General features: G+C 41.9%; 1 protein-coding gene across 1 annotated transcript in view; it reads left to right on the top strand.

Moving 5' to 3' along the window:
• Positions 1 to 15,324, top strand: part of meigo (Solute carrier family 35 member B1 homolog meigo) — an 89,080-nt gene extending 73,756 nt beyond the window's left edge. Inside the window, exons 8-9 of the mRNA XM_080275314.1 lie at positions 12,916 to 13,069; positions 13,708 to 15,324. Coding sequence (XP_080131440.1) covers positions 12,916 to 13,069; positions 13,708 to 13,784 — 231 coding nt within the window. The 3' untranslated portion in view covers positions 13,785 to 15,324. The remainder of the gene's footprint in view (positions 1 to 12,915; positions 13,070 to 13,707) is intronic.
• The last annotated feature ends 9,665 nt before the right edge of the window (positions 15,325 to 24,989 follow it).

The raw sequence follows: 24,989 nt of genomic DNA, 5'->3' as shown, positions 1-24,989 counted from the left end.
AGGGAGAAGCCTAAGTGATATTTACATTCACCTGGAACTACCTAATTTATTATGTATTGTCTAGATTTCCTGCCAGTCATTTCATAGCTATATATTAGCAGCTGTCACAAGGTTGACGTTGGCAGTATTGCACTCCCCCTAGAGGCAGGCCACCAGTATCAGTTTACTGTCATCTTTCAGGGTGAAAGTACGTCAGATTCGCGCCTGTCAAATTCCGCTGCTTTTTAACTCCATGCAAAGGGCCCTGTGACCTCTACCCCCTACTAAACCTCATGTGGAAAGAGGTAAAGGGCTGACAAATGATAGAGAGTGACTACGATCTTTCTGGTGAGTAAAACAATGCAAGTGGAAATGTAAATAATGTGTAAACAGCAAGTGAAAGCCCTATCTATATCTATAGCCCGACGCCCTAATCCCGCAAAGGGTGGCCGCAGACAAAACGCCTCCAAGTCACTCTGTCACCCACCATTTGACTCCCCTCCCCCCAACTCACCCCCCCCTCCCTCATATACCTCTCAACTCCATCCCTCCACCTCATCCTCGGTCTACCCCTCCCTCTCCCTCCCTCCACCTCACCTACATACACCCTCTTAGTCAGTCTTTCATTCTCCATCCTCTCCACATGTCCAAACCACCTCAGTGTATTTCTCCTAATCTTTTCAACCACATCCACATCTACCCCACAACGTTCCTTCACTTCTTCATTCGTCAACCTGTCCCTCCATGTCACTCCACATGCTCCTCTCAAGTAACTCATTTCCACTGCTCTCACTCTTGACTTGTTCCCCTCTTGCAAGGTCCACGCCTCGCGTCCATACGTCAGGGTAGGGATCACAATACCATCATGCAGTGACTTGTTAACTTCCATACTCACCTCCCTATTTCTCATCACTGCTTTCAGTGTGCCAACAACCTTCCTTCCCTGCTGTACCCTTTCACGAACTTTACTTTTGTTTACATTAACTTTCAGCTTCCTCCTCCTACACACTGTCCCAAATTCATTCACCAAACCTTGCAACTCCCATTCATCTTCACTCAACAATACTGTATCATCAGCAAACAGCAACACCGGAAGCTTCCAAATCTCACCCTCATTCATTAGGGCCACCCCCACATCCACTGCCCTACCTTGTACCTCCTTTACGACCCCATCCATATATATATTAAACAGCCATGGAGACATTACACAACCCTGTTTCAGTCCCACATTGAGATCAAAGAACTCACTCAACTCACCATCCACTCGCACTGTAGCCCTAGCTCCCTCGTACATACTCTTCACAGCACTCAACAATTTCCCCTCCACTCCATATATTCTTAGTACCTTCCACATACCTTTCCTATCTATTCTGTCATAAGCTTTCTCCAAGTCCATGAAGGCAGCGTACACTTTCCTTCCCTTCTCTAGATACTTCTCCACTAAACATCTTAGAACAAATATCTGATCTACACACCCTTTTCCCTTCCTAAATCCCCCTTGTTCTTCTTCAACTAGCTCCTCTGTCATATGCCTAACCCTATCAATGAGTATTCTACCATATATTTTACCAGTCACACTAAGAAGGCAAATACCCCTATGGTTACCACATACTTCTCTCTCCCCTTTTCCTTTGTACAGAGGAACAATTATACCTGATTTCCAGTCCTCTGGAACCCTTCCCTCTTCCCAAGCCAATCTACACAACTTCCATATCCACTCCACAACAATCTCACCCCCATACCTAAGCATTTCACCACACACTCCATCAATTCCTGGGGCCTTTCCCAGCTTAATCTTCTTCATTGCTTCCACTACTTCCGACCTACTGATCTCTTCCTCCCTCCTCTCATCTCTTCTTCTCCCAGCCATTCCCCAACCACTTATACTCACACTGCTCTCACTCTCTACATTCAACAAATCCTCAAAGTGCTCCTTCCATCTCCTCAATTTCTCTCTCTTCTCCACCAACAATCTGTTATTCCTATCTTTCATTCCCCTACTATTTCCCCTTTCACACTGCCTTACTTTCTTTACCTCCTTCCAAAACAATTTCTTACTCTCCCTCCATTTCACACTCAGATTCCTCCCAAACTCTTCATCCACTTTCTTCTTACTCTCCTTCACCAGTCTCTTAACGTCCCTTCTCCTGCTCACATATACCTCTCTCTTCTCTCTCTCATCTTCTCCCCTACCTCTACTCGCCAACCATTCACCATATGCCTTCTTCTTTTGTTCCACAGCTCGTTTCACCTCATCATTCCACCATGCTGTCCCTTGCACACCCTTGCATCTCCTCCTCACTCCACAAACCGCCTCACACGCTGCGCTTATCTCTTCCGTGAATATCTTACATACGTCTTCCACCCCTTCCATCTGCTCTAGCTCATACCTTCCCAATCTTTCTTCCACTATGCTCTTATACTCTGTCCTCTTCTCACTATCTTGCAATTTCTCCACTCTTCTCACAGGAGCTGCTTCCTCCTGTCTTCCCCTTCGCCTCCTCAACCACTTTCTTTGCAGCTCTACCTTGGCCATCACTAAGTGATGGTCCGAGACTCCATTCCCCCACCCTCTCCACACCCTTGCATCCAACACTTGTCTTCTCATTCGCTCATCCACACACACGTAGTCTATCATTGCCTTTCGTTCAACAAGTTCACCATCCATCCTCCTCATTACTCTCCATGTATACCGGTGGATCATCTTATGACGAAAGTAGGTGTTGGCTATTGCCAACCCCTTACCAGCACAGATGTCCACCAAAGCACTACCATTCCCATCTACTTCCGCTGGCACACCCCACTGACCAACCACTCCATCCACTCGTACATTCCCGACTTTGCCATTCATGTCTCCAATCAACAGCACTCTCTCGCTCCTCTCAAACTTGTCCATACATGCTTCTACTCTCGCCCAAAACTCATCTTTCACTCTTGCCACTCGATCCTCTGTTGGAGCATACACACATACAATCGCCCATGCTTGTATACCTACTTTCATCCTCACCCATACAATCCTTGCACCCACTGTTCCATACTCTCTTATATTCTCCTTCCACTTCTTGCTTATCATCAGACATACTCCCTCTCTTGCCCTCTCATTCTCACTGACTCCCGCACATATACCTACACCGTATTCCCATTCTCTCATCCTTTCACCTTTCCATTAGTTTCAGTCAATCCACATATATCCACTTTTGCATCCTCAAGCACCTGGACAATCTCTCTCTCTCTCTTTCACTTCATCATTCACTCCTCTCACATTCCACGTTCCCACCCTCAGAATGTCCTTTGTCCGTTCCTTAGTCGTCAACGTATGGTCCGTCCGGGTCCGAGGCGCTTTATTTGCTTTTTTAGTTAGTTCTTTTTACGGGGTGGGGCACTAACCCACCACCAACCCTTTTAGTCGCCTCGTACGACAAGCAGGGATACTGGGGGAGTATTCTTGAAACCCCCCTACCCCCAGGGGGGGAGTGAACAGTGGAAAATAGTTTTATAAGTTACTGCAAGTGTCAGTGCCCAACACAGTGTAAATAAATAGAAATGTAAATAATGTAAATAAAATAGAGAATGTAAACAGAAATGTAAATGAGTAGTGTTACAAGAATACGAGTATATATACTAGGAGTAATGAAAGTGAAAGTTTCACTCTAGCATGTATGAATACTATGAGTTATGAGAGTGAAGGTGAAAGTGACATTCACGCTCAACGCTAGTACAGGTATACAGGACGAGAAAGTGAATGCCACGTATTTTACTGAAAGAGAAATTGAATGCCTACAGTGACAATAAACTACTATTACTGAAGGAAACTTATGGATAAAGACTGTAGATATATGTAAGTGTTATATAGTAATAGAAATATAAAGTGTGAGGAGTTTTATGAATAATAAATGACAACACCAGCGGCAAACGATCGCAATTGGGAAGGTCATACGCCCTCGTAATTTTCATTGCTTTCACAGTTTTTTTTTGGGGGGGGTATGGATTCCAAACTATTTGAGTCATAGAATAGTGTTTCTAGTGATAATATCAGGCTGTGGTAATCATATTATGGGTTGTCGAGAAGTGTAAAGTGGAGACTTCATTACCCAACTTCAGAGGTCTCCACAAGTCCTACGGTTCTCGACGAAGGCTCAACAAACATCCCAGGAGAAAGCTGAAAGTATGTACCATATGCATATGTAACTTTAATATTCTAGGACTAATAACTGATTTTTGGCAAATATTTTTAGAGAGTCTGTCGGAGCTCGAATATCCCTGCGGGAGCCGCAAGTCAAAGCAAAACAAGTCCGTGGTTTAGGGGTTAAGAAGCAGAGGATTCAAACTGGTGGACAGTATTTCAATAATAATCAAATTTGAAATCAATAAAAAGCAGGGGATTCAAACTATTTCAATAATACTTTGTTATTATTTCATCGTGCTCTAATTGAATATTTTATTCACAATTACAGAATTGATATTAACCTCATTTGAGTACTAATCTTAGTAGCAACCTGCAAGTCAGACTTGTTTTCCATTTCTCACTACAAGAAAAATCTTGCTGAGTGTTGATTATTTTGTCTATTTGCATGCAGCAATTACCATACTGTTTTTAGCGATATGTGATGCCACCTTAAGTTTGTGTACTATTTTGTGAATTTGTATTTAGAGCATTTTTTTTTTTTTTTTTTTTTTTTTTTTTTTTTACTGGAGATGGTAGGTATAGTCATCATAGCCCCACCAAGATACCTCCTATAAGTTCAACAAAATCATCTGGTGATGTCCTGCTGAAAATGAAAGCAGTGCCTTCAGATTCGATGGTTTAAGCAAGTGGATGTTGGCTGAAAATTATTATGATACTATACTGATTTTTTATTTAAGTGCCATGTAATATTAAAGTGCCAGGTGGTTATTGGTTAGAATGAACCAGTTTGAGTGACAGCCTTGCATTGGTTCAATCCCTAGGAGACAACTTTTTTTTTTTTTTTTTTTTTTTTTTTTTTTTTTTTTAAATGTCATCAGGGGAAGTAGCCTGGTTATTTGCTCTTAAGTGTACTGTTCTATGGTAATCTAGCTTTGGGCATCAACACTTAAGAAAGGGTAACATGGTATTGGCAGTTAGCATTTTACCAACTGATTTCATATATTTGAGTATTACCCTATAAGTGTTGGAGGTGTCACCTAAACCCTTTAGTCTGATGTTATACTGTATGTCTTAGTTTATTCTTATTTCCAAACAGTTTTATTCATCTTAGGATACACTTTATGAACTGTAGAAGTTAGATGTACCATTCACTTACTCTGTCAATAAAGGTCTCGTCAAAGTTGAATAGAATCGTCTGATGATAGCAAGACTGTACTCATCATCATCATCCTGATCATCAACATCATCTGGACCTCCTTTCCCACCCAAGGGCAGGGTGTGGAGTAGCAGTGTCCAGACAGCACAGACTTGCCCAATCCAAATAGGCCACACTTCCATTCACTCATCATTCATGCCCCCGGAATCCTGGCTCTACCGGATACGCCAAAAACATTCACCACATTCTGCAGCTTCACACAAACGTATCCAATTGAGTCAATCCTGATGCTGCCATGCTCACAAGGGGTGCCAAAATCCCTGATCATGCACTTCTCACAACATTCATCCAGCCAGCACAGTCTCTTGTTAGTTCCCTAGCCCCACCGACTTCCAAACCTCTCTTCCTCAAACACTCATCCACCATATCACTCCACCTTCTCCTTGGCCTACCTTGCCTCCTCCCTCCTTCAAATTCGCTCAGGTATACCTTTTTCACCACTCTATTGTTATCCATTCTTTCCACATGACCATACCATCTCAGGACATTCTCTTTGATTCTGGTGTCCACTGACTTCCTCACGCCACACCTTTCACGAATCACATTATTCCGTATCCTATCCACCCTCTGTACTCCACATACTTTCCTCAGCAGTCCCATCTCCACTGCTTTTAGTCTTGACTTTTCATTTTCATGCCACACCATAGTCTCACACCCATATGTTAGAGTTGGCACTAACACTCCCTCATGTAAGCCTCGTGCAGCTGCAACACTCAAGCCTCTTGTTTCTTATCAAGGCCTTCATTGCACCAGCTACTTTTCTTCCTTCTGTCACTCTACTTTCAACTTCTTTTGCACATTTTCCTCTCTTTTCTATCACTGTACCCAAGTATTTGAACTCTCTCACCAATTCCAGTCTCTCTTTCCATTCACTGTGACATCACACTGGGAGTCACCTTATCTCAGTAACTATCACTTTACTTTTCTCTGCATTTACTCTCAAGGCACAACGCTCACAGACATCAGCAAAACTCTGCACGAGCCTACCAAGTTCTTGTCCGGTACTTGCAAGCATTACTGCATCATCAGCATACAACAGATTTGAGATATTCCATCTATCACCATTCATTACCAACGCCATCCCTCTCTCTATTACTCGTGTTTTTACTTCTCTCATCACCTCATCCATATATATTTTGAACAGTCATGGGGACATCACACAACCTTGTTGGATGCCTGCACCGATCATGAACCATTCACTTGGATGCCCATGAACCTTTACACATGCTTTGCTACCATCATAAAAACTCTTGACAGCACCTAGCAGCTTACCATCTACGCCATACATGTGCAAAACTTTCCACAGTCCCTTTCTGTCTACTTTGTTGTATGCTTTTTCCAGATCCATGAATGTCATAGACACCTTATGGTCCTTCTCACAAGCCTTCTCTGCTATCTGTCTCACTGCAAATACTTGATCCACACATCCTCTGCTACACCTAAAGCCACCCTGTTCATCACTCACTAGGACTTCTGATATCTTTCTTACTTTCTCTATAATAATTAATCCATATATGTTCCCTATCACACTCAATAACCTTATGCGACGATAATTCTTGCACTCACTTTGCTCACCTTAGTTTTGTACAGGGGTACAATCACAGCCTTTTTCCACTCTGCAGGCACAGTTTCACTCATCCATGCCTTCTTACGTGTCTTCAACAAGCACTTCATTCCACTCTCTCCACTACACTTAATCATCTCTGGATACACCTCATCAGTCGTAGCTGCTTTCCCATTTTTCAGCCGTTTCACAGTGCTCTTCACCTGTGTGAGTGTCACGTTTCCTGGCACTGGATTCCTTCTCTGCACACCCCCAAATCCAATCATGTTTACAGCCGCTCTGCTTTCTCCATTCCCATTCACCAGGCTTTTAAAACATTCTTTCCATCTGGTCCTTACTTCATCCCCATGGGTTAATAACCTCCCACCTGCATCCTTCACACTATCACATTTCTTTCCGCTTTCACTTCTACATTTCTGCACTTCTTTCCAGAATGACTTCCTATTTTCAGAGTAGTTCGCATTCATTTTTCTTCCCAGATCATCATTTACCTCTTCTTTTTCCTCTTCGCAAGTCTCTTTACGTGCTTCTTGCTCTCGATATACTCAGTTCTTATTTCAACTGAACCCCTATCCCGTAACCACTTTAGCCACTTCCTATTTTCCTCCACCGCTCTCTTAGCCTCCTCATCCCACCATGCCGTACCCTTTTTTTGTTGATACTCATGCCACACCACACACCCCTTTAGCATTCCTAACTAAGCAATCCCTGTATGCATTCCACAAGCTGTTCAGATCCCATTCATTCCAGTTCGCTGATTCTAACTCGTCCTCTACTTTGGTCCTTTACTCATCTGCCACTTCTTTGATCATCAGCTTCTCAACTTTTAGTCTTCCACCCTGACTGCTCCTCTCTCTCTTGATCCACCTCACTCCTCTCAACTTGATCTTGCATACCACAATCATATGATCTGACTATACGGTAACTAAAAATATGCCATTGGATTGATGGGGATAATCATATGAAGCACTTGTGGAAGATCATAATATCTATACATTGTAGATGATGATGATGATTATACTTATAAGGTTTGTGCATGTCAGATGTAAGTCGATGTATTAGTAGACTGAATCATGATTGAGTAGACATGTAGTTTTGTCCTTATTTGTTGGTATTCTGGTGATAGTTCTTGTAGTAGTACTTTGAGTTCCTATTTTCTAATTTCTGGATCCTGGCCACTCCATTTGTTTGCACACCATAGGGATGTGATGAAAAAATTTTCATGGGGGTCTGGTAATTATAACTCCCCATTTGGAGTGATGGCATTACATGAATTTGATCCACAACAGTTTGTTGTTGTTGATCAACCACAGTCTGTCTGGCTGAGCAGACTCATCACTGGCAGGCAAGCAACTGCCCTTGCAAAGCTGACCTGTGCAGTGAATCATTGTTCCCTTGTGGTTGACAGCGCTTCATGACAGTGAGGCACAGGGAAAAGTGTGGAGATATGGTTCTTGGATGGATGCCTTATTGTCATTTCTCTACTCGGTTAACAGAGGCACTATAATAGGCTTCACTTCATCCCATTTTTAGGTTATATGGTTACCCCCCCTGGGGGTAGGGGGGGGGTTTTCAAGAATACTCCCCCAGTATCCCTGCTTGTCGTAAAAGACGACTAAAAGGGCTGGCAGAGGGTTAATGCCCCTCCCCGGAAAACAACTAACTAAAAAAACAAACAAGAAGCCTCGGACAAGGACTGACCAAACGATGACGACCCAGGACCGGACAAAGGACTTGGTAATGGCTACATGGAATGTAAGAGGAGCGAATGATGAGGTGAAAGAGAGAGAGATTGTCCAGGTGCTTGAGGGTGCAAAAGTGGATGTATGTGGAATGACTGAAACAAAATGGAGAGGAGACAGTGTGAGAGAATGGGAGTATGGATGGGGTATATGTGCAGAAGTAGGTGAGAATGAGAGGGCAAAGGAAGGAGTATGTAGTGTTATGAGTAAAAGATGGAAGAAGAGCATAAGACAGTATGGATCAGTTGGGTCAAGGATTGTGTGGGTGAAGTTGAAAGTTGGAATACAAATGTGGGCAATTGTGTGTGTGTATGCGCCAACGCAAGATCGTGCTAGCAGAGTGAGAGAAGAGTTCTGGACAAATGTGGAAGTGTGCATGGAAAAGTTTGGAAGGAATGAGAGAGTGTTTTTGATCGGTGATTTGAATGGTAAAGTAGGGAATGTGACGGTGGATGGAATAGTTGGTAAATGGGGTGTGCCTGCCGAGATAGATGAGAATGGGAGTGCGTTAGTGGACATTTGTGCTGGGAGGGGGTTGGTGGTAGCCAATACCCTCTTCAGGCATAAAATGATCCACAGGTATACATGGCGAGTGATGAGAAGGGTGGGTGGTGAACTGAATGAAAGGAAGGCAATGATTGATTATGTGTGTGTGGATGAAAGGATGCAGAGATGTGTAATGGATGCAAGAGCTTATAGAGGTTGGGGGAGTGGATTTTCTGACCACTACTTGGTGGTGGCCAGAATTAGGATACAAGATGGAGGAATAGAAGAAGGGAAAGACGAGAGGAAGGAGTAGTTGCAAGGAGAGTGGAAAGGTTACGAGAGGATAAGAAAAAGGCAGAGTATAAGAGAGAAGTGGAGGAACGATAGGGTAAATATGAATTGGAGCAGATGGGAGACGTGGAAGGTGTGTGCAAGATATTTACAGAAGAAATATGTGCAGCATGTGATGTGGTGTGTGGGAGGAAGAGAAGATGGAGGGGGGTGCAAGGAACAGCGTGGTGGACTGAAGAGGTGAGACAGGCTGTGGCACAAAAGAAGAAAGCATACAATGAATGGATGAGAAATAGGGGCGTGGAAGAAGTTGAGAGGCGGAAGAGAGTTATATGTAGAGAGAAAGAGAGAGGTGAAGAGATTAGTAAGAGAGAGTAAGAAGAGAGTGGATGAGGAATTTGGAAGGAATTTGAGTGTAAAGTGGAGGGACTGTAAGAAAATGTTCTGGAAAGAGGTGAAAAGAGTAAGACAGGGTGGAAGTGAGGTTAGCAGGGTAGTGAAAGATAAAAATGGTAGATTACTAGTGGAGAAGGGAGAAAAAATGAGCAGATGGAGAGAACACTTGAAGGAATTGTTGAACATAGAGGATGGAAGTAATGCGAGTATAAGTGGCTGGGGCATGGCTGGGAGAAGGAGGGATGTGAGAAGACAGGAAGAAATCAGTAGGATAGAAGTTGTAGAAGCAATGAAGAAAGTTAAATTGGGTAAAGCCCCAGGAATTGATGGAGTATGTGGTGAAATGCTGAAGCATGGAGGAGAGAGAGTAGTAGAATGGATGTGGAAGATGTGCAGATTGGCCTGGGAGGAAGGTAGAGTCCCGGAGGATTGGAAGTCAGGTATAATTATTCCCTTGTACAAAGGAGGTGCAGGGTAGGGCAGTGGATGTGGGGGTGGCTCTAATGAATGAGGGTGAGATTTGGAAGCTTCCGGTGTTGCTGTTTGCTGATGATACAGTACTGTTGAGTGAAGATGAATGGGAGTTGCAAGGTTTGGTGATTGAATTTGGGACAGTGTGTAGGAGGAGGAATCTGAAAGTTAATGTAAACAAAAGTAAAGTTATGGTGTTTGAGAGGAATGAAGTCACAGAGTGTGCAGTGAGGTTGGATGGTGAGGATATGGAGAATTTGAGGGCATTCAAGTACTTGGGTAGTGTGATGAGTAAGGATGGAACTTTGGGGGATGAAATGTGTGAAAGGGTACAGCAGGGAAGGAAGGTTGTTGGTACACTGAAAGCAGTGATGAGAAATAGGGAGGTGAGTATGGAAGCTAAGAAGTCACTGCATGATAGTATTGTGATCCCTACCCTGACGTATGGAAGCAAGGCACGGACCTTGCAAGAGGGGAACAAGTCAAGAGTGAGAGCAGTGGAAATGAGTTACTTGAGAGGAGCATGTGGAGTGACATGGAGGGACAGGTTGACGAATGAAGAAGTGAAGGAACGCTGTGGGGTGGATGTGGATGTGGTTGAGAAGATTAGGAGAAATACACTGAGGTGGTTTGGACATGTGAAGAGAATGGAGAATGAAAGACTGACTAAGAGGGTGTATGTAAGTGAAGTGGAGGGAGGGAGAGGGATAGGTAGACCGAGGATGAGGTGGAGGGATGGAGTTGAGAGGTATATGAGGGAGGGGGGGTTGAGTTGGGGGGAGGGTAGTCAAATGGTGGGTGACAGCGACTTGGAGGCATTTTGTCTGCAGCCACCCTTTCCAGGATTAGGGCGTCGGGCTATAGATAGATAGATAGATAGACAAAGGAAAAGGGGAAAAAGAAGTGTGTGGTAATCATAGGGGCATTTGTCTTCTTAGTATAATAGGAAAAGTGTATGGTAGGATGCTTATTGACGGAGTTAGAGAAAGAACAGAGGAATTAGTTGGAGAAGAACAGGGAGGCTTTAGGAAGGGAAGAGGTTGTGTAGATCAGATATTCATTCTTAGATCTTTAGTGGAAAAGTTTCTAAAGAAGGGAAAGAAGTTGTATGCGGTTTTCATGGATTTGGAGAAAGCATATGACAGGGTGGATAGACAAGGATTGTGGAAAGTGTTAAGAATATATGGAGTAGATGGAAAGTTGTTGAATGCTGTGAAGAGTATGTATGATGGTGCTAAGGCTGCAGTGCATGTGGATGGTGAACTAAGTGAATTTCTCTTTGGAGGTTGGGTTGAAACAGGGATGTGTCATGTCTCCACGGTTGTTCAATCTGTTCATGGATGGGGTAATAAAAGAGGTACAAGGTAGGGTAGTGGATGTTGGAGTGGCCCTGGTGAGAGAGGATAGTGTTTGGAAACTCCTGTACTGTTGTTTGCAGATGATACTGTGTTGTTGAGTGAAGACGAAGGGGAGCTGCAAGGCTTGGTGGATGAGTTTGGGAGTGTCTGTAAGAAACGGAATCTAAAGGTGAATGTAGGGAAGAGTAAAGTGATGGTCTTTGAGAGAGGTGAAGTCAGTGAATGTACAGCGAGGTTGGATGGTGAGGAATTGGAAAATGTGAATACGTTTAAGTACTTTGGTTGTGTGATGAGTAAGGATGGAGGTTTGGAGGGTGAAGTGCTTGAAAGGGTACAGCAGGGAAGAAAGGTTGCTGGTTCTTTGAAAGCAGTGATAAGAAACAGGGAAGTGAGCATGGAAGTGAAAAAGTTACTACATGACAGTATTGTGATACCAACTCTAACATATGGAAGTGAAGCTTGGACGTTGTTGGAAGGACACAAGTCAAGAGTGAGAGCAGTGGAAATGAGTTATTTAAGAGGAGTCTGTGGAGTCACATGGAGAGACAGGCTGACAAATGAGGATATAAAGGAGCATTGTGGTGTGGATGTGGTTGTGATCGGAAGCGTTATGAGGAACACACTGAGGTGGTTTGGCCATGTGGAGAGGATGGAGGGTGAAAGACTGACAAAGAGAGTGTATGTGAGTGAGGTGGAGGGGGGAAGAGGGAGGGGGAGGCCGAGGATGAGATGGAGGGATGGGGTGGAGAGGTATATGAGAGAGTGGGGTGTGAGTTGGGAGCAGGGCAGTGAAACGGCGGGGGACAGGGCGACGTGGAGGCGATTTGTTTGTGGCCACCCCAAACGGGATTGAGGCTTTTGGCAATAGATAGATAGGTTACCACCCAGTGTTGTAAATGGTTTTATTGGTTACGGGAACCCATTAGATTTGTCAGTCAGTGAAGAGCCACCTGAAGTGGAAAGAAGAGTAATGAAAAGTGATAGGCAGGAAAGGGAGAAGTAGGAAGATAAGGGGGCAGACAAAAAATTAGGATGATAAAAGTGAAGGAAAAAGTAGGCAGCATTACATCAAACGAGTGGATGATGGGCACCCATACTTTGTACCATCCTCAGCAGGTGATGGGGCTTTTCAGTCATGATGCAACTAAGGAAAGTTTGATGGTCGTTTACCCTTGCATGTACACTTCTGGACAGTGATAGCCTAGGCTTAGGCCCCTACACCATGATGGGGATCATATGGGGTGGACTGTTATCACTTTTACTGTTCATTGTATTTGGATTTGCAGTTCTTCATCTTCTTGCTAGTGAGTGACTTTGGTCCTCTACCATGCTCTGTTGTCACCACCACACGCAAGTTCTTCACAGTGTTGGGGTCTGTCATCCTGTTTGGCAACACTCTGTCCAATAGGCAATGGATTGGAACTGTGTTAGTGTTCTCTGGTAAGTTGCATCCATTATTATGTGTAATAAGACTTATGGCAAATTGGCTACATTGCAGTTTATTTCAGCTACCGACGTATGATTTCACTAGTCAAGGGAAAACTGACTTGCCATAAATGATCAAAATTATCGAGATTAGTATTTTAGCCAAGAATAAGAAACTTTGCATATAATCCAGTTCGTGACAAAGTTTTATTAAAAAATTACCATGATTAGTATTTTAGCAAAGAATAAGAAACTTTGCATATAATCCAATTCATGACAAAATTTTATTGAGGTCATAAACTCACTGCAGTCAGAACGTTTAACCTTGTGATGGAATTTGCAGATTGTATTTATACACTGTAGTATTTTCCTGCATATTGTAGAATTTATGGTGACTAGAATTTTGGCTGGATTGCCAGGGCATTTCATTACTTAGTTTTATGCCAACTTGTTTCAGATATTATTCTAGTGCTTATTATTTTTCTCGATGTAAGAATGATACCTTTTGCTTGTTGTAGTAAATATTACCAGTATTAAATAAATTAAACACCTCAAATATAATCAGCTCTGATTTGAGCAGCACAATAGAGTATAACATATATTGTATCATTAATGACCATGCCTTGTGATAAAGTTATCATTTGTCCATGCAGGTCTCACCTTAGATGCCTTGTATGGTAAACCTCCCAAGAAGGAAGAAGAAGTGGAAGTGAAGGAAAGTAAAGAGTGAGCAAAAAAGAAAAATATGAAAGTATATGATGACAGAATGGGAAGCCTGTGCTGTGTGTAGGAGAACTAGATAACCACTTGTGGCAGTGAGAGTAATCCAGGAGAGTGATCATAGTGTAAGGTAAATGTGAAAATTGTTTTCTTAGTATGGGAACAAACTGATAAAGCAGCATTTTGCTGAAAAGTGATGATGTGTTATTGAGTTGTAGGAAAAGAATTATAAGTTATGTTCAGGTGAGGTTTTTGAAACAATGAAAGGGAAATGATGTGCTTAAATATGGCTAGTGTGAATGCTGCAGAACTAGGTGTAAAAAGAGAAAATTTGATGGGAGCACCATGTTGTTATTTTATTGTAAGTAAATTATTTCTTAGAATAGTTAGGATGTGAAGGAGTCCTGGTGAGCACAATCATTAATTTAACACTGTTGAAAGTAAGATATGACAGTTGTATCTGATTGTTCATGAACTGCTTGTAAGTGTTCTTAGTTTTGGGAAAGTAGTAGGTTGAAAGTAATAGGAAAGTTGAACTAGTTTTTTGTAACTGATGTTTAAAGAAATGTGATCTGTCCAATATACTGTATTGAAGGTGAGTGAGATTAGTTTTTAGTACTGGTACAGTAAATATATATCCTAGAATGATGTGGTCTCCAGTTTAGTAAGATTAAAGCATATTTTTCAAAAGGAGCCTGATGTGTACTAGTGCATTTGGTGCGTCAGTGAGGTGTGTGCCATATTGATATCAATCAAAATGTTTTTTCAGTTAATTTTTGTTTGTAGTGGATAAAAGCTGATCTGTGTTTGTTAATGTATTTATTTATTTTATTTATTTTTTATTTATTTTTTTTTTTTTTTCCCTGTACAGCAGACCCCTGTTATATAATAAACTGGTATGCAGTGGATCATTTATATGATGATGAAGAAGTTAGGACTTTTTCAAAATACATTAGAATTTTCACTTATACAATGATTATGATCCTGTAAGTAGTCTCGCTGATTGATATATGATTGCTATTTTCACTGATATGATCACCTTCATGCAAGTCAACAGTCATTTGTTTGTTCCAAGATGGGATTTGCACTCGTTCACTGTTGTGTGTGGTAGCATCAGGGATGGAAGGAACAGTAATGTGATGTTGGAGTTCAGGCAGCAGGAGAAGTGAGTGGCATGTAATAACTTCCAGTTTAGATGAGTTGTAAACTTGTTTTTAGGCTCTTTTTTTTTTTTTTTTAGCAGTAAGCAGCAAATGAAGTTCAATTAAGTGAAATAGTAACCAGTTTAGGCAAGTTGGAAACTTGTTTTTAGACTTTGTTAGGTGGATGACCTTTGGCCAAAAATGTATTCCCGTTGAACCTGTGTTATAATTGACAGTGTATGATAATTGTTTTGCTATGGGTTTTTTCAAATGCATCATCATTTTACTCCTAAACAAGGGCGTACTGTATTTAGAAAATTCTCACTTGTATTTTATCTTCATGTTTCCAAAGAAAGGGGTGTATTAGGAACAGCAGTATTTATTGTGTGTTTTTTAATAAAGTCTTATCAGTGCAGTAAATATTTAGTTTCATCTGTAAGGCAGATAGCCAGCCAAGTACGAAGCTGTAAGTTTTCTTATATCTCATAGTATTTCCTTTATGCGTAAAATGGTATTTGGTGGTGATAAAAAGACATGATTTTTTTTTTGCAGTTCCATTGAGGGCACTGTACCACATCCATATTTAGCATCAATAATTAGATATATTCTCATATTTTGAAGCTGCCCTTAAGGATAGGGCATCAAATTTTGCCTGAGGCTATAATATGCTCTGAAGTAGATCAAAGATTTATACTTAGGTCTTTAGTGGAAAAGTTTCTAGAGAAGGGAAAGAAGTTGTATGTGACCTTCATGGATTTGGAGAAAGCACATGACAGAGTGGATAGGTAAGGAATGTGGAAAATATTAAGAATATATAGATGGAGTAAATGGGAAGTTGTTGAATGCTGTGAAGAGTATGTATGAGGGTGCTAAGGTTGCAGTGCCTGTAGATGGTGAATTGAGTGAATTTTCCTATCAGAATGTTGGATTGAAACAGGGATGTGTCATGTCTCCATGTTTGTTCAATCTGTATATAGATGGGGTTATAAAAGAGATACAAGGTAGAGCAGTGGATGTTGGAGTGACCCCAATGAGAGAGGGCAGCATTTGGAAACTTTCTGTATTGTTGTTTGCAGATGCTACTGTATTGTTAAGTGAAGACGAAGGGGAACTGCAAGGCTTGGTTAATGAGTTTGGGAGTGTGTGTAAGAAATGGAATCTAAAGATGAATGTAGGGAAGAGTAAAGTTATGGTCTTTGAGAGAAATGAAGTCAATGAATGTACAGTGAGGTTGGATGAAGAAGAAATGGAAAATGTGAGTACATTTAAGTGCTTGGGTAGTGTGATGAACAAGGATGGAACTTTGGTGGATGAAGTGCTTGAAAGCGTACAGCAAGGCAGAAAGATTGCTGGTTCTTTGAAAGCAGTGATAAGAAATAGAAAAGTGAACATCAAGTAAAAAAGTCGCTGCATGATAATATTGTGATATCAGCTCTAACATATGGAAGTGAAACTTGGACCATGTTGGGAGGAGACAAGTCAAGAGTGAAAGCTGTGGAAATGAGTTTTTTGAGAGGAGCATGCAGATACAGACAGACAAATGAGGAAGTGAAAGAGTGTTGTGGTGTGGGTGTGATAGAAAGCATTAGGAGAAATACATTGAGGTGGTTTGGCCGTGTGGAGAGGATGGAGAGCGAGAGACTAACAATGAAATTGTATGTGAGTGAGGCAGAGGGGGGAGTAGAGGGAAAGGGAGGCCGAGGGAGGGATCGAATGGAGAGGTATATGAGAGAGGGGGGGGTGTCAGGTGGGGGGAGGACAGTGAAATGGTGGGGGACAGGGCAACATGGAGATGATTTGTTTGTGGCCACCCCCTAGGGGATTAAGGTGTCTGGAAATAGATAGATAGAAGTTGTCAGTCATAATAGTTACAGGGCAAAGGTAGTGTAATTCAGTTTTGCAGATCATGATTTGAGAGATGCATGGTAAATATGATTCGAGATTTAATTATTATTATTTTCTCTGATAATGCGTGGAGGACATAAGACTGTGATTGAAGGGTTTATGTTTTTATCAGTTTGGTCAAGAAGGTGTGATTTTACAGAATGATAAAAAAAAGTATTGCTTTGAAAAGGCATGCATCTACACTTGTTATTGTGATTCCAGGCTCCCCTAAATGTGAACCCAGTGGACTGCAGGCTGAAGTTACCCTTCTCTTGCAGTCCACCATCCTCCTGGCAGGAGATACAGTGGGAGTTGAGGGACATTCGTATATCTGGGCAGCAGATCCACTTTGCTGTATTGGTGGTACTACATGAAGGGGTCCTTCTCCAGCATCATTCACACCTGTGTGACTGTATTTCAGGTTTAAACACAGTAGTACTATGATAGCATAATGTATCAGTAACAAGCATGGTATAGTTTTGTGGTCGCCAAGTATGACTGTGAAGTTAACTTTTGATGTCGATCTTTCAGCCAGGATGTGTTGCTAGTGTGTGAAGTGAAGGGCAGAGACCAGGGCTAGTATAGAGTGCTGTAGGCTGCATGTAAGTTAAGTTTATTATTTTATTCTCACGCTCGTAGTCCTAATATCTGAGGTTATATACCATATTTATAGCAGATATATAATTTTGTCAACAGTAAGTAAACATCCTCCTGCTCTGTTTGGAGATGTAGGATGCTGGATTTTAGATACAGTAGTACTTTAGTGGGTGAATAGTTGACTGATATAGGGAGTACTGATGTCTTCATAATCATCATCATCTTGACTTTTTCACCACACCTAATGATGGGGTATGGTTGAGAGTATTGACAGATCTTTTTAGTGTGAAATATTCCAGGAGTTGTCTGTCTATCTCTTGTGGTGTGATTCTTAGCTCTAAACTATTGTTTAAAGTGTTGACAGTCACTGGGTGTGAAGGAATGTTCTCTGTACTGTACAAAAAAAAAAAAATCAAGAGCCAAGCACAGTTACAGCAGTAGTAACAAGACAGTGTGAGGTATATGTTTGGTGAAAATTTACAAAAGTACAAAAGAAGTCACTGCATGATAGTATTGTGTTCCCTACCCTGACGTATGGAAGCGAGGCGTGGACCTTGCAAGAGGGGAACAAGTCAAGAGTGAGAGCAGTGGAAATGAGTTACTTGAGAGGAACATGTGGAGTGACATGGAGGGACAGGTTGACAATTGAAGATGTGAAGGAACATTGTGGGGTGGATGTGGATGTGGTTGAGAAGATTAGGAGAAATACACTGAGGTGGTTTGGACATGTGGAGAGATTGGAGAATAAAAGACTGACTAAGAGGATGTATGTGGGTGAGGTGGAGGGGGGGAAAGGGAGAGGTAGACTGAGGATGAGGTGGAGGGATGGAGTTGAGAGGTATATGAGTGAGGGGGGAGTGAGTTGTGGGGAAGGTAGTCAAATGGTGGGTGACAGAGCGACTTGGAGGCATTTTGTCTGCGGCCGCCCTTTGCGGGATTAGGGCGTCGGGCTATAAAGAGATAGTTAGACATAACCACCTGTACTTCCTTTTCATTTAAAAAATTAGCACTTAGATTTTGGATTATTGACTCATATAGTTGTTAATTCACAGTCATTATACTACTCCTGCCATGCAGTCATCCAACAAACCTCTGATTTACGAGTGTTTATAGGCTGTTAAACAGGAAGAACATCATTTCCTGAGAGTATCTAGAATTTAGAAAAAAATCATCATACTTGAAGGGGTTGATGGAGGCTGTTTTTAACCCTCTCACTATGAGAGGTGTCTCCTCAACTCAACAGAATTGTTTGGGTGTAACTTGCATATACCGAAGGGTAAGATGTTATTTTACTGAAGAGGCTAAGCCAAAGTTTATAACTTTAATAAGAACAGTTGTTTATTACATTACTGTTCTAGGAATGACAGACTGAGATTAAGTGACATTATTTAAAAAATATTAGTTTGATAAAAGAAAAAAATGCCCATGTGTTCAGTAGAGGTAGCTATTGCTTAATATTTTTTCAACTCTGGTTTCTGCTTAGTACAGTACTCATTCAGTTTGTTAACAACATAATGAGTCACTACAGTTGTTTATTGTATGTGACTGGCAAGGTTCTGATATATTTACTTTTCTTTGAACAATCTATGATATTTCTACTCTTCATCCTCTTACTAATACACTGCACTGCATTGTTGATCACAGTACAGCGTATCTTCATCTCCCATCACTGCCTTATCATCATGATAGTTTTCTGTCTGTAGCCATTATTCTTCTCTGAAATACCTACATTGGCATCACAGTGTTGAATCAGGACATTTTATTTTATTTTTTTTATGTATTCTCCTCTCATAATAAGAGTTGTTACCTAACTAACAAGAAAAAGACCACCCAAAATAATTTGTTTCATTCATTCATGGGGGAGAGATAGTAGTAGAATGGATGTGGAAGATGTGCAGATTGGCCTGGGAGGAAGGTAGAGTCCCGGAGGATTGGAAGTCAGGTATAATTATTCCCTTGTACAAAGGAAAAGGGGAAAAAGAAGTGTGTGGTAATCATAGGGGCATTTGTCTTCTTAGTATAATAGGAAAAGTGTATGGTAGGATACTTATAGACAGAGTTAGAGAAAGAACAGAGAAATTAGTTGGAGAAGAACAGGGAGGCTTTAGGAAGGGAAGAGGTTGTGTAGATCAGATATTCATTCTTAGATCTTTAGTGGAAAAGTTTCTAGAGAAGGGAAAGAAGTTGTATGCGGCTTTCATGGATTTGGAGAAAGCATATGACAGGGTGGATAGACAAGGATTGTGGAAAGTGTTAAGAATATATGGAGTAGATGGGAAGTTGTTGAATGCTGTGAAGAGTATGTACGATGGTGCGAAGGCTGCAGTGCGTGTGGATGGTGAACTAAGTGAATTTTTCTCTTTGAAAGTTGGTTTGAAACAGGGATGTGTCATGTCTCCATGGTTGTTCAATCTGTATATGGATGGGATAATAAAAGAGGTACAAGATAGGGTGGTGGATGTTGGAGTGGCCCTGGTGAGAGAGGATAGTGTTTGGAAACTCCCTGTACTGTTGTTTGTAGATGATACTGTGTTGTTGAGTGAAGACGAAGGGGAGCTGCAAGGCTTGGTGGATGAGTTTGAGAGAGTGTGTAAGAAACGGAACCTAAAGGTGAATGTAGGGAAGAGTAAAGTGATGGTCTTTGAGAGAGGTGAAGTTAGTTTATGTACAGCGAGGTTGGATGGTGAGGAATTGGAAAATGTGAGTACGTTTAAGTATTTGGGTAGTGTGATGAGTAAGGATGGAGGTTTGGAGGGTGAAGTGCTTGAAAGGGTACAGCAGGGAAGAAAGGTTGCTGGTTCCTTGAAAGCAGTGATAAGAAACAGGGAAGTGAGCATGGAAGTGAAAAAGTTACTACATGACAGTATTGTGATACCAACTCTAACGTACGGAAGTGAAGCTTGGACATTGTTGGAAGGACACAAGTCAAGAGTGAGAGCAGTGGAAATGAGTTATTTAAGAGGAGCCTGTGGAGTCACGTGGAGAGACAGGCTGACGAATGAGGATATAAAGGAACGTTGTGGTGTGGATGTGGATGTGATAGGAAGCGTTATGAGGAATACACTGAGGTGGTTTGGCCATGTGGAGAGGATGGATGGTGAAAGACTGACGAAGAGAGTGTATATGAGTAAGGTGGAGGGGGGAAGAGGGAGGGGGAGGCCGAGGATGAGATGGAGGGATGGGGTGGAGAGGTATATGAGAGAGGGGGTGTGAGTTGGGAGCAGGGCAGTGAAATGGCGGGGGACAGGGCGACTTGGAGGCGATTTGTTTGTGGCCACCCCAAACGGGATTGAGGCGTCTGGCAATAGATAGATAGATTCATTCATTCGTCATCTAATCCAGTGTTGCCCTATGAGGAATGTAGGTTTCATGTTATATATAAATTTGAAAATGTTTAGTATAGTATTCTGTTATCTTAAATCTTCAAGATCAGCATCTCATGTTTCATACTGGCACACATCAACCCGCCCCAATTGTCGGTGGGAGACAATCCTTGCATGTCTTTGCTTGGGCCATACCCGTCTTACTCATGGTCATTTAATGAGCAGTGACCCTCAGCCCTTCTATTCATACTGTAACTGCCCAGTGATTGTCACCTCTTGATTGCTCGCCTACACTCCAACACCATCTCTCAGCTTTCCCCTTCTGATCCTCACTACATTGACCCCCTCAACTTACTGATTTCCTTGATGACTCTCCCACTGTTTCTGTTTCCAATATTATCATTTTTCTTACTGCTCTTCACATCATCCATCCATCCATCCATCCATCATCTAATCCTACGTTGCCCCATGAGGAGCGTAGGAGCCCGGGGCTAGGAAAGTTGGTCCTGGCATTTAAGATGAGAGTGACCAGCCTCACTCATCCCTGAGTGGCATTACGTGAGCAATATACCCCAACCATCCCTTGGATATAAACCTTCACCGGCTCAATTCGATTGGAGCACCTTTATGACCCATTAAACCACCAGGAGCCAAAATTTGGTTATATGGTTACCACCCAGAGTAATAAATGATTTCCTGGTGTACGGGAAACCATTTGGCTTGTCACTCAGTGTAGAGTCACCCACAGGCAGATGGAAGAGGAAAGAATGAAGGAAAGAAAGACAGAAGAGGGAGTGTGAAGTCACCTGCAGGCAGAAGAAAGAGGAAAGAAAAACAGAAGAGGATGGATGGAAAGAAGGATGGAGGAGAGGAAAGGGCAGACACCCGAGAGCAGCACTACATCAAGTGAGTGGATGGTGAGTGCCCCCACCTACCACAATTCACATCATACTATCTATCTATCTCTATTGCCAGACGCCTCAATCCCGTTTGGGATGGCCACAAACAAATCGCCTCCACGTCGCCCTGTCCCCCGCCATTTCACTGCCCTGCTCCCAACTCACACCCCACTCTCTCATATACCTCTCCACCCCATCCTTCCATCTCATCATCGGCCTCCCCCTCCCTCTTCCCCCCTCCACCTCACTCACATACACTCTCTTCGTCAGTCTTTCACCCTCCATTCTCTCCACATGGCCAAACCACCTCAGTGTGTTCCTCATAACGCTTCCTATCACATCCACACCACAACGCTCCTTTATATCCTCATTCGTCAGCCTGTCTCTCCATGTGACTCCACAGGCTCCTCTTAAATACACATAATATAATTATTTCCCCTGCTCCCTTCTGACTTGGTGTCATATTGCCATATTATGGCTTGGTGCTAGTTCTTCATTATTCCTTCGTTCCTTAATATCTCATCCTGTACATCCTCTTCAGCATGTGACATGAGATGTTGATTTATTGGACTGCATGTCATTAAATATATATGACCCTTTAATTCAGATCCATTCACATTCATAGTTCCTGCCATATGTGTGGTTGTTTGTTTGTCAGTTGTAAATCATAGCTGCATTCAGTCTGTCATACTAGCATGATGCATTAATAATGATAAGGACTTTGTTGCATCTCCTAGTTCATTTGTGTCTCATTCATCCCTCTTTGAGTCCAGTATTTCATCAAGGAGCACAATGCTTTCTGCCCGCTGAATCTCATGTTGAGTAATAAGCTACTGTCCCACAGTTTTCTCTGTTAGACTTCATTCTCGTGATCATGAAAATGATACCATGCTTCCTCTTTAGATTTTTCTGTGCCAGGATTGGCCAAGATACAGCTAAATGTTTTTATTCTAAGCTTACCTAGCACCAAAACTAGCAGACAACTCAACAGGTGTTAGAAACTGTTGGGAAAACATATATGAACTTGGACTCACCTTTTGTGGCTAAGTTCCTGTACTTATCCCATTCAGGCATTGGCATGCTTTTCCAGTGAATTCTTTAAGGATGAAAATTCTTTGACAAACCTTAACAGAGAGATGAAGGGATATGAAGCTTAGACTCATAGCACACACTGTAAGTTTTGAACTTATATACAGGCAAACCTCAATTTACGATACCCCAATACAGTATGTGATACCCCGGATTAGTGATGGGGATAGAAATACCATCCTATCCCACTTAACAATGGCCGAACCCCGGTTTAATGATGGCTTCTCCGATGTTTCGTCCAGGAGTGATGGGCCAAAAGTTTGAATCACGCGCGCTCCCGCCGCCAGCTAAGCCTACCCGCCTACCAGGATGTGCAGAAACGCAGATTTTTTTTTTTTTTTTTTTTTTAATAACAGAACGGAGGAAGGAAAAACAAATGGAGAAAAAAAAATAATCCATACACCAGATTACTGGTGTCCTCTGTTCATAAAATATCTGTAACAGTTAGACTTGAAGAGTTGTAGGTTGAAATTTGGAGGAAAACAACTCTGGGGAAGCGAGTTCCAGAGAGATGCAGTTCGGGGAATGAAAGAATTCTGATAGGCAGAAGTTCTGCAATATGGTTGAGTGACATTCCAGTCATGAGCGCTACCAGATGCCCGTGTAGCACGAGGGAAGGCATGGAGAGGTGGCACCATGGACGCAACTTCGTCTGAGCATTTGCCAAAAAAATATCTGTAAAATAATGCAAGGGAGGCAACATTCCTTCTTACTTGCAGGGGAGGTAGTTTATATGTAATGGCAGGGTTGTTAATGATTCTAACAGCTTTATTCTGAATTTTGTCTAGTTGCCTTAATGCAACCTCTCCACAACCATTCCACAAGGGTGAGCAATATTCAAGCTGAGAGCGCACATGACTCTTATAAATTATAGCTAACTGCTCATCGGCGAAGAAGTTACGGACTCTGTACAATAATCCAAGTTTCTTTGAGGCGGTTTTAGCAAGTGATCTGACATGAGAGGTCCAGCTGAGGGCACTGTTAAGTGAGACACCAAGAACTTCAATACTTTTGGAGATGGGAATATTAGTAGCACTGAAGGTAATGTACGAGTCTGGCAATATCTGTCTATTGGTAAACTGTATATATTTAGTTTTACTAGCATTAAAAGAGACAAGGTTGTTTTGTCCCCATTCACTGATTGTAGATAGATCTTCATTTATGGAGATGGCTGTATTGAGTTGAGAGGTAGAGATATTAGACCTTGTAAATGGATGTCTGAGTGTGAATGAACTATGTAGTGTTGAGTCATCTGCATATGAGTGAATGGGATTGTGAGTGACAGATAAGAGATCATTAATATGAACCAGAAATAGGGTTGGCGCCAGAACTGATCCCTGCGGCACGCCGGCGTTAATTGAGTGGAAATTCGAATATACATCATCTACTTTTACTCTTATTTTCCTGTCACTAAGATAAGAAGAAATCAAAGGAACAAAAGACGTTAGTCCATAGCAAGGGAGTTTGGACAGCAGGGAACGGTGCCATACTCTGTCGAAAGCTTTAGAGATATCAAGAGCTACTGCATGAGTTTCTCCAAAAGATCTATTGATTGATGGATGGTATGAGTTAAGAGATTGAGTATGTCAATGGTGGATCTTTCGTGGCGAAAACCGTATTGTCTATCATTAATTAAGTTGTTGGATTCAAGATGTTTAACAATATGCTTATTAATTAAAGTTTCAAATACCTTACCAAGAGAAGATGTGATAGCTATTGGTCTGTAATTGGAGGGGTCAGACGAACTTCCTTTCTTCGGAACTGGGTGGATATTGGCTTCTTTCCATGAATTTGGGAATAAAGAAGTACGTATGCATAGTCTGAATAATTTAGCTAGGACAGAGGCAAGTTCAGGGGAACACTTTTTCAAAACAATTGGCGGAATTCCATCTGGACCTGGAGCTTTGTTGGTAGGTAAATTGTCTAGGATGGATTTTTCAAATCTTGTCTGTATTTTAAGTGGGGCAATTTCGGGAGAATCAAGTTCCAGTACTGAGACATTCTGGCTGGTATCATCTATGGTAGAGTTTCTTGCAAAGGTACTAGCAAAGATATCTGCTTTCCCACGTGGGTCATTTGTAATATTGCCATCTGAAGATTTTAGTGGGGGAATGGAAGATGACTTGTTAAAGTTATTATTGAAAGAATTAAGAGTTGACCAGAATATTCTATTGTCATTAGGGTTGTTAAGTAGTTTTGATGCTTGCTTTTGAAGAAAGTTTGATTTAGATAGATTTAATACAGCTTTTGCATGATTTCTAGCAATTTTAAATTGGGAGAG

Source organism: Coenobita brevimanus, chromosome 61 (assembly GCF_032717465.1).
Source record: "Coenobita brevimanus isolate Jiangsu-jjx chromosome 61, ASM3271746v2, whole genome shotgun sequence".
NCBI lineage: Eukaryota > Metazoa > Arthropoda > Malacostraca > Decapoda > Coenobitidae > Coenobita > Coenobita brevimanus.
Note: the sequence above shows the minus strand (reverse complement) of the source record. Positions and strands in the feature narration are given on the sequence as shown.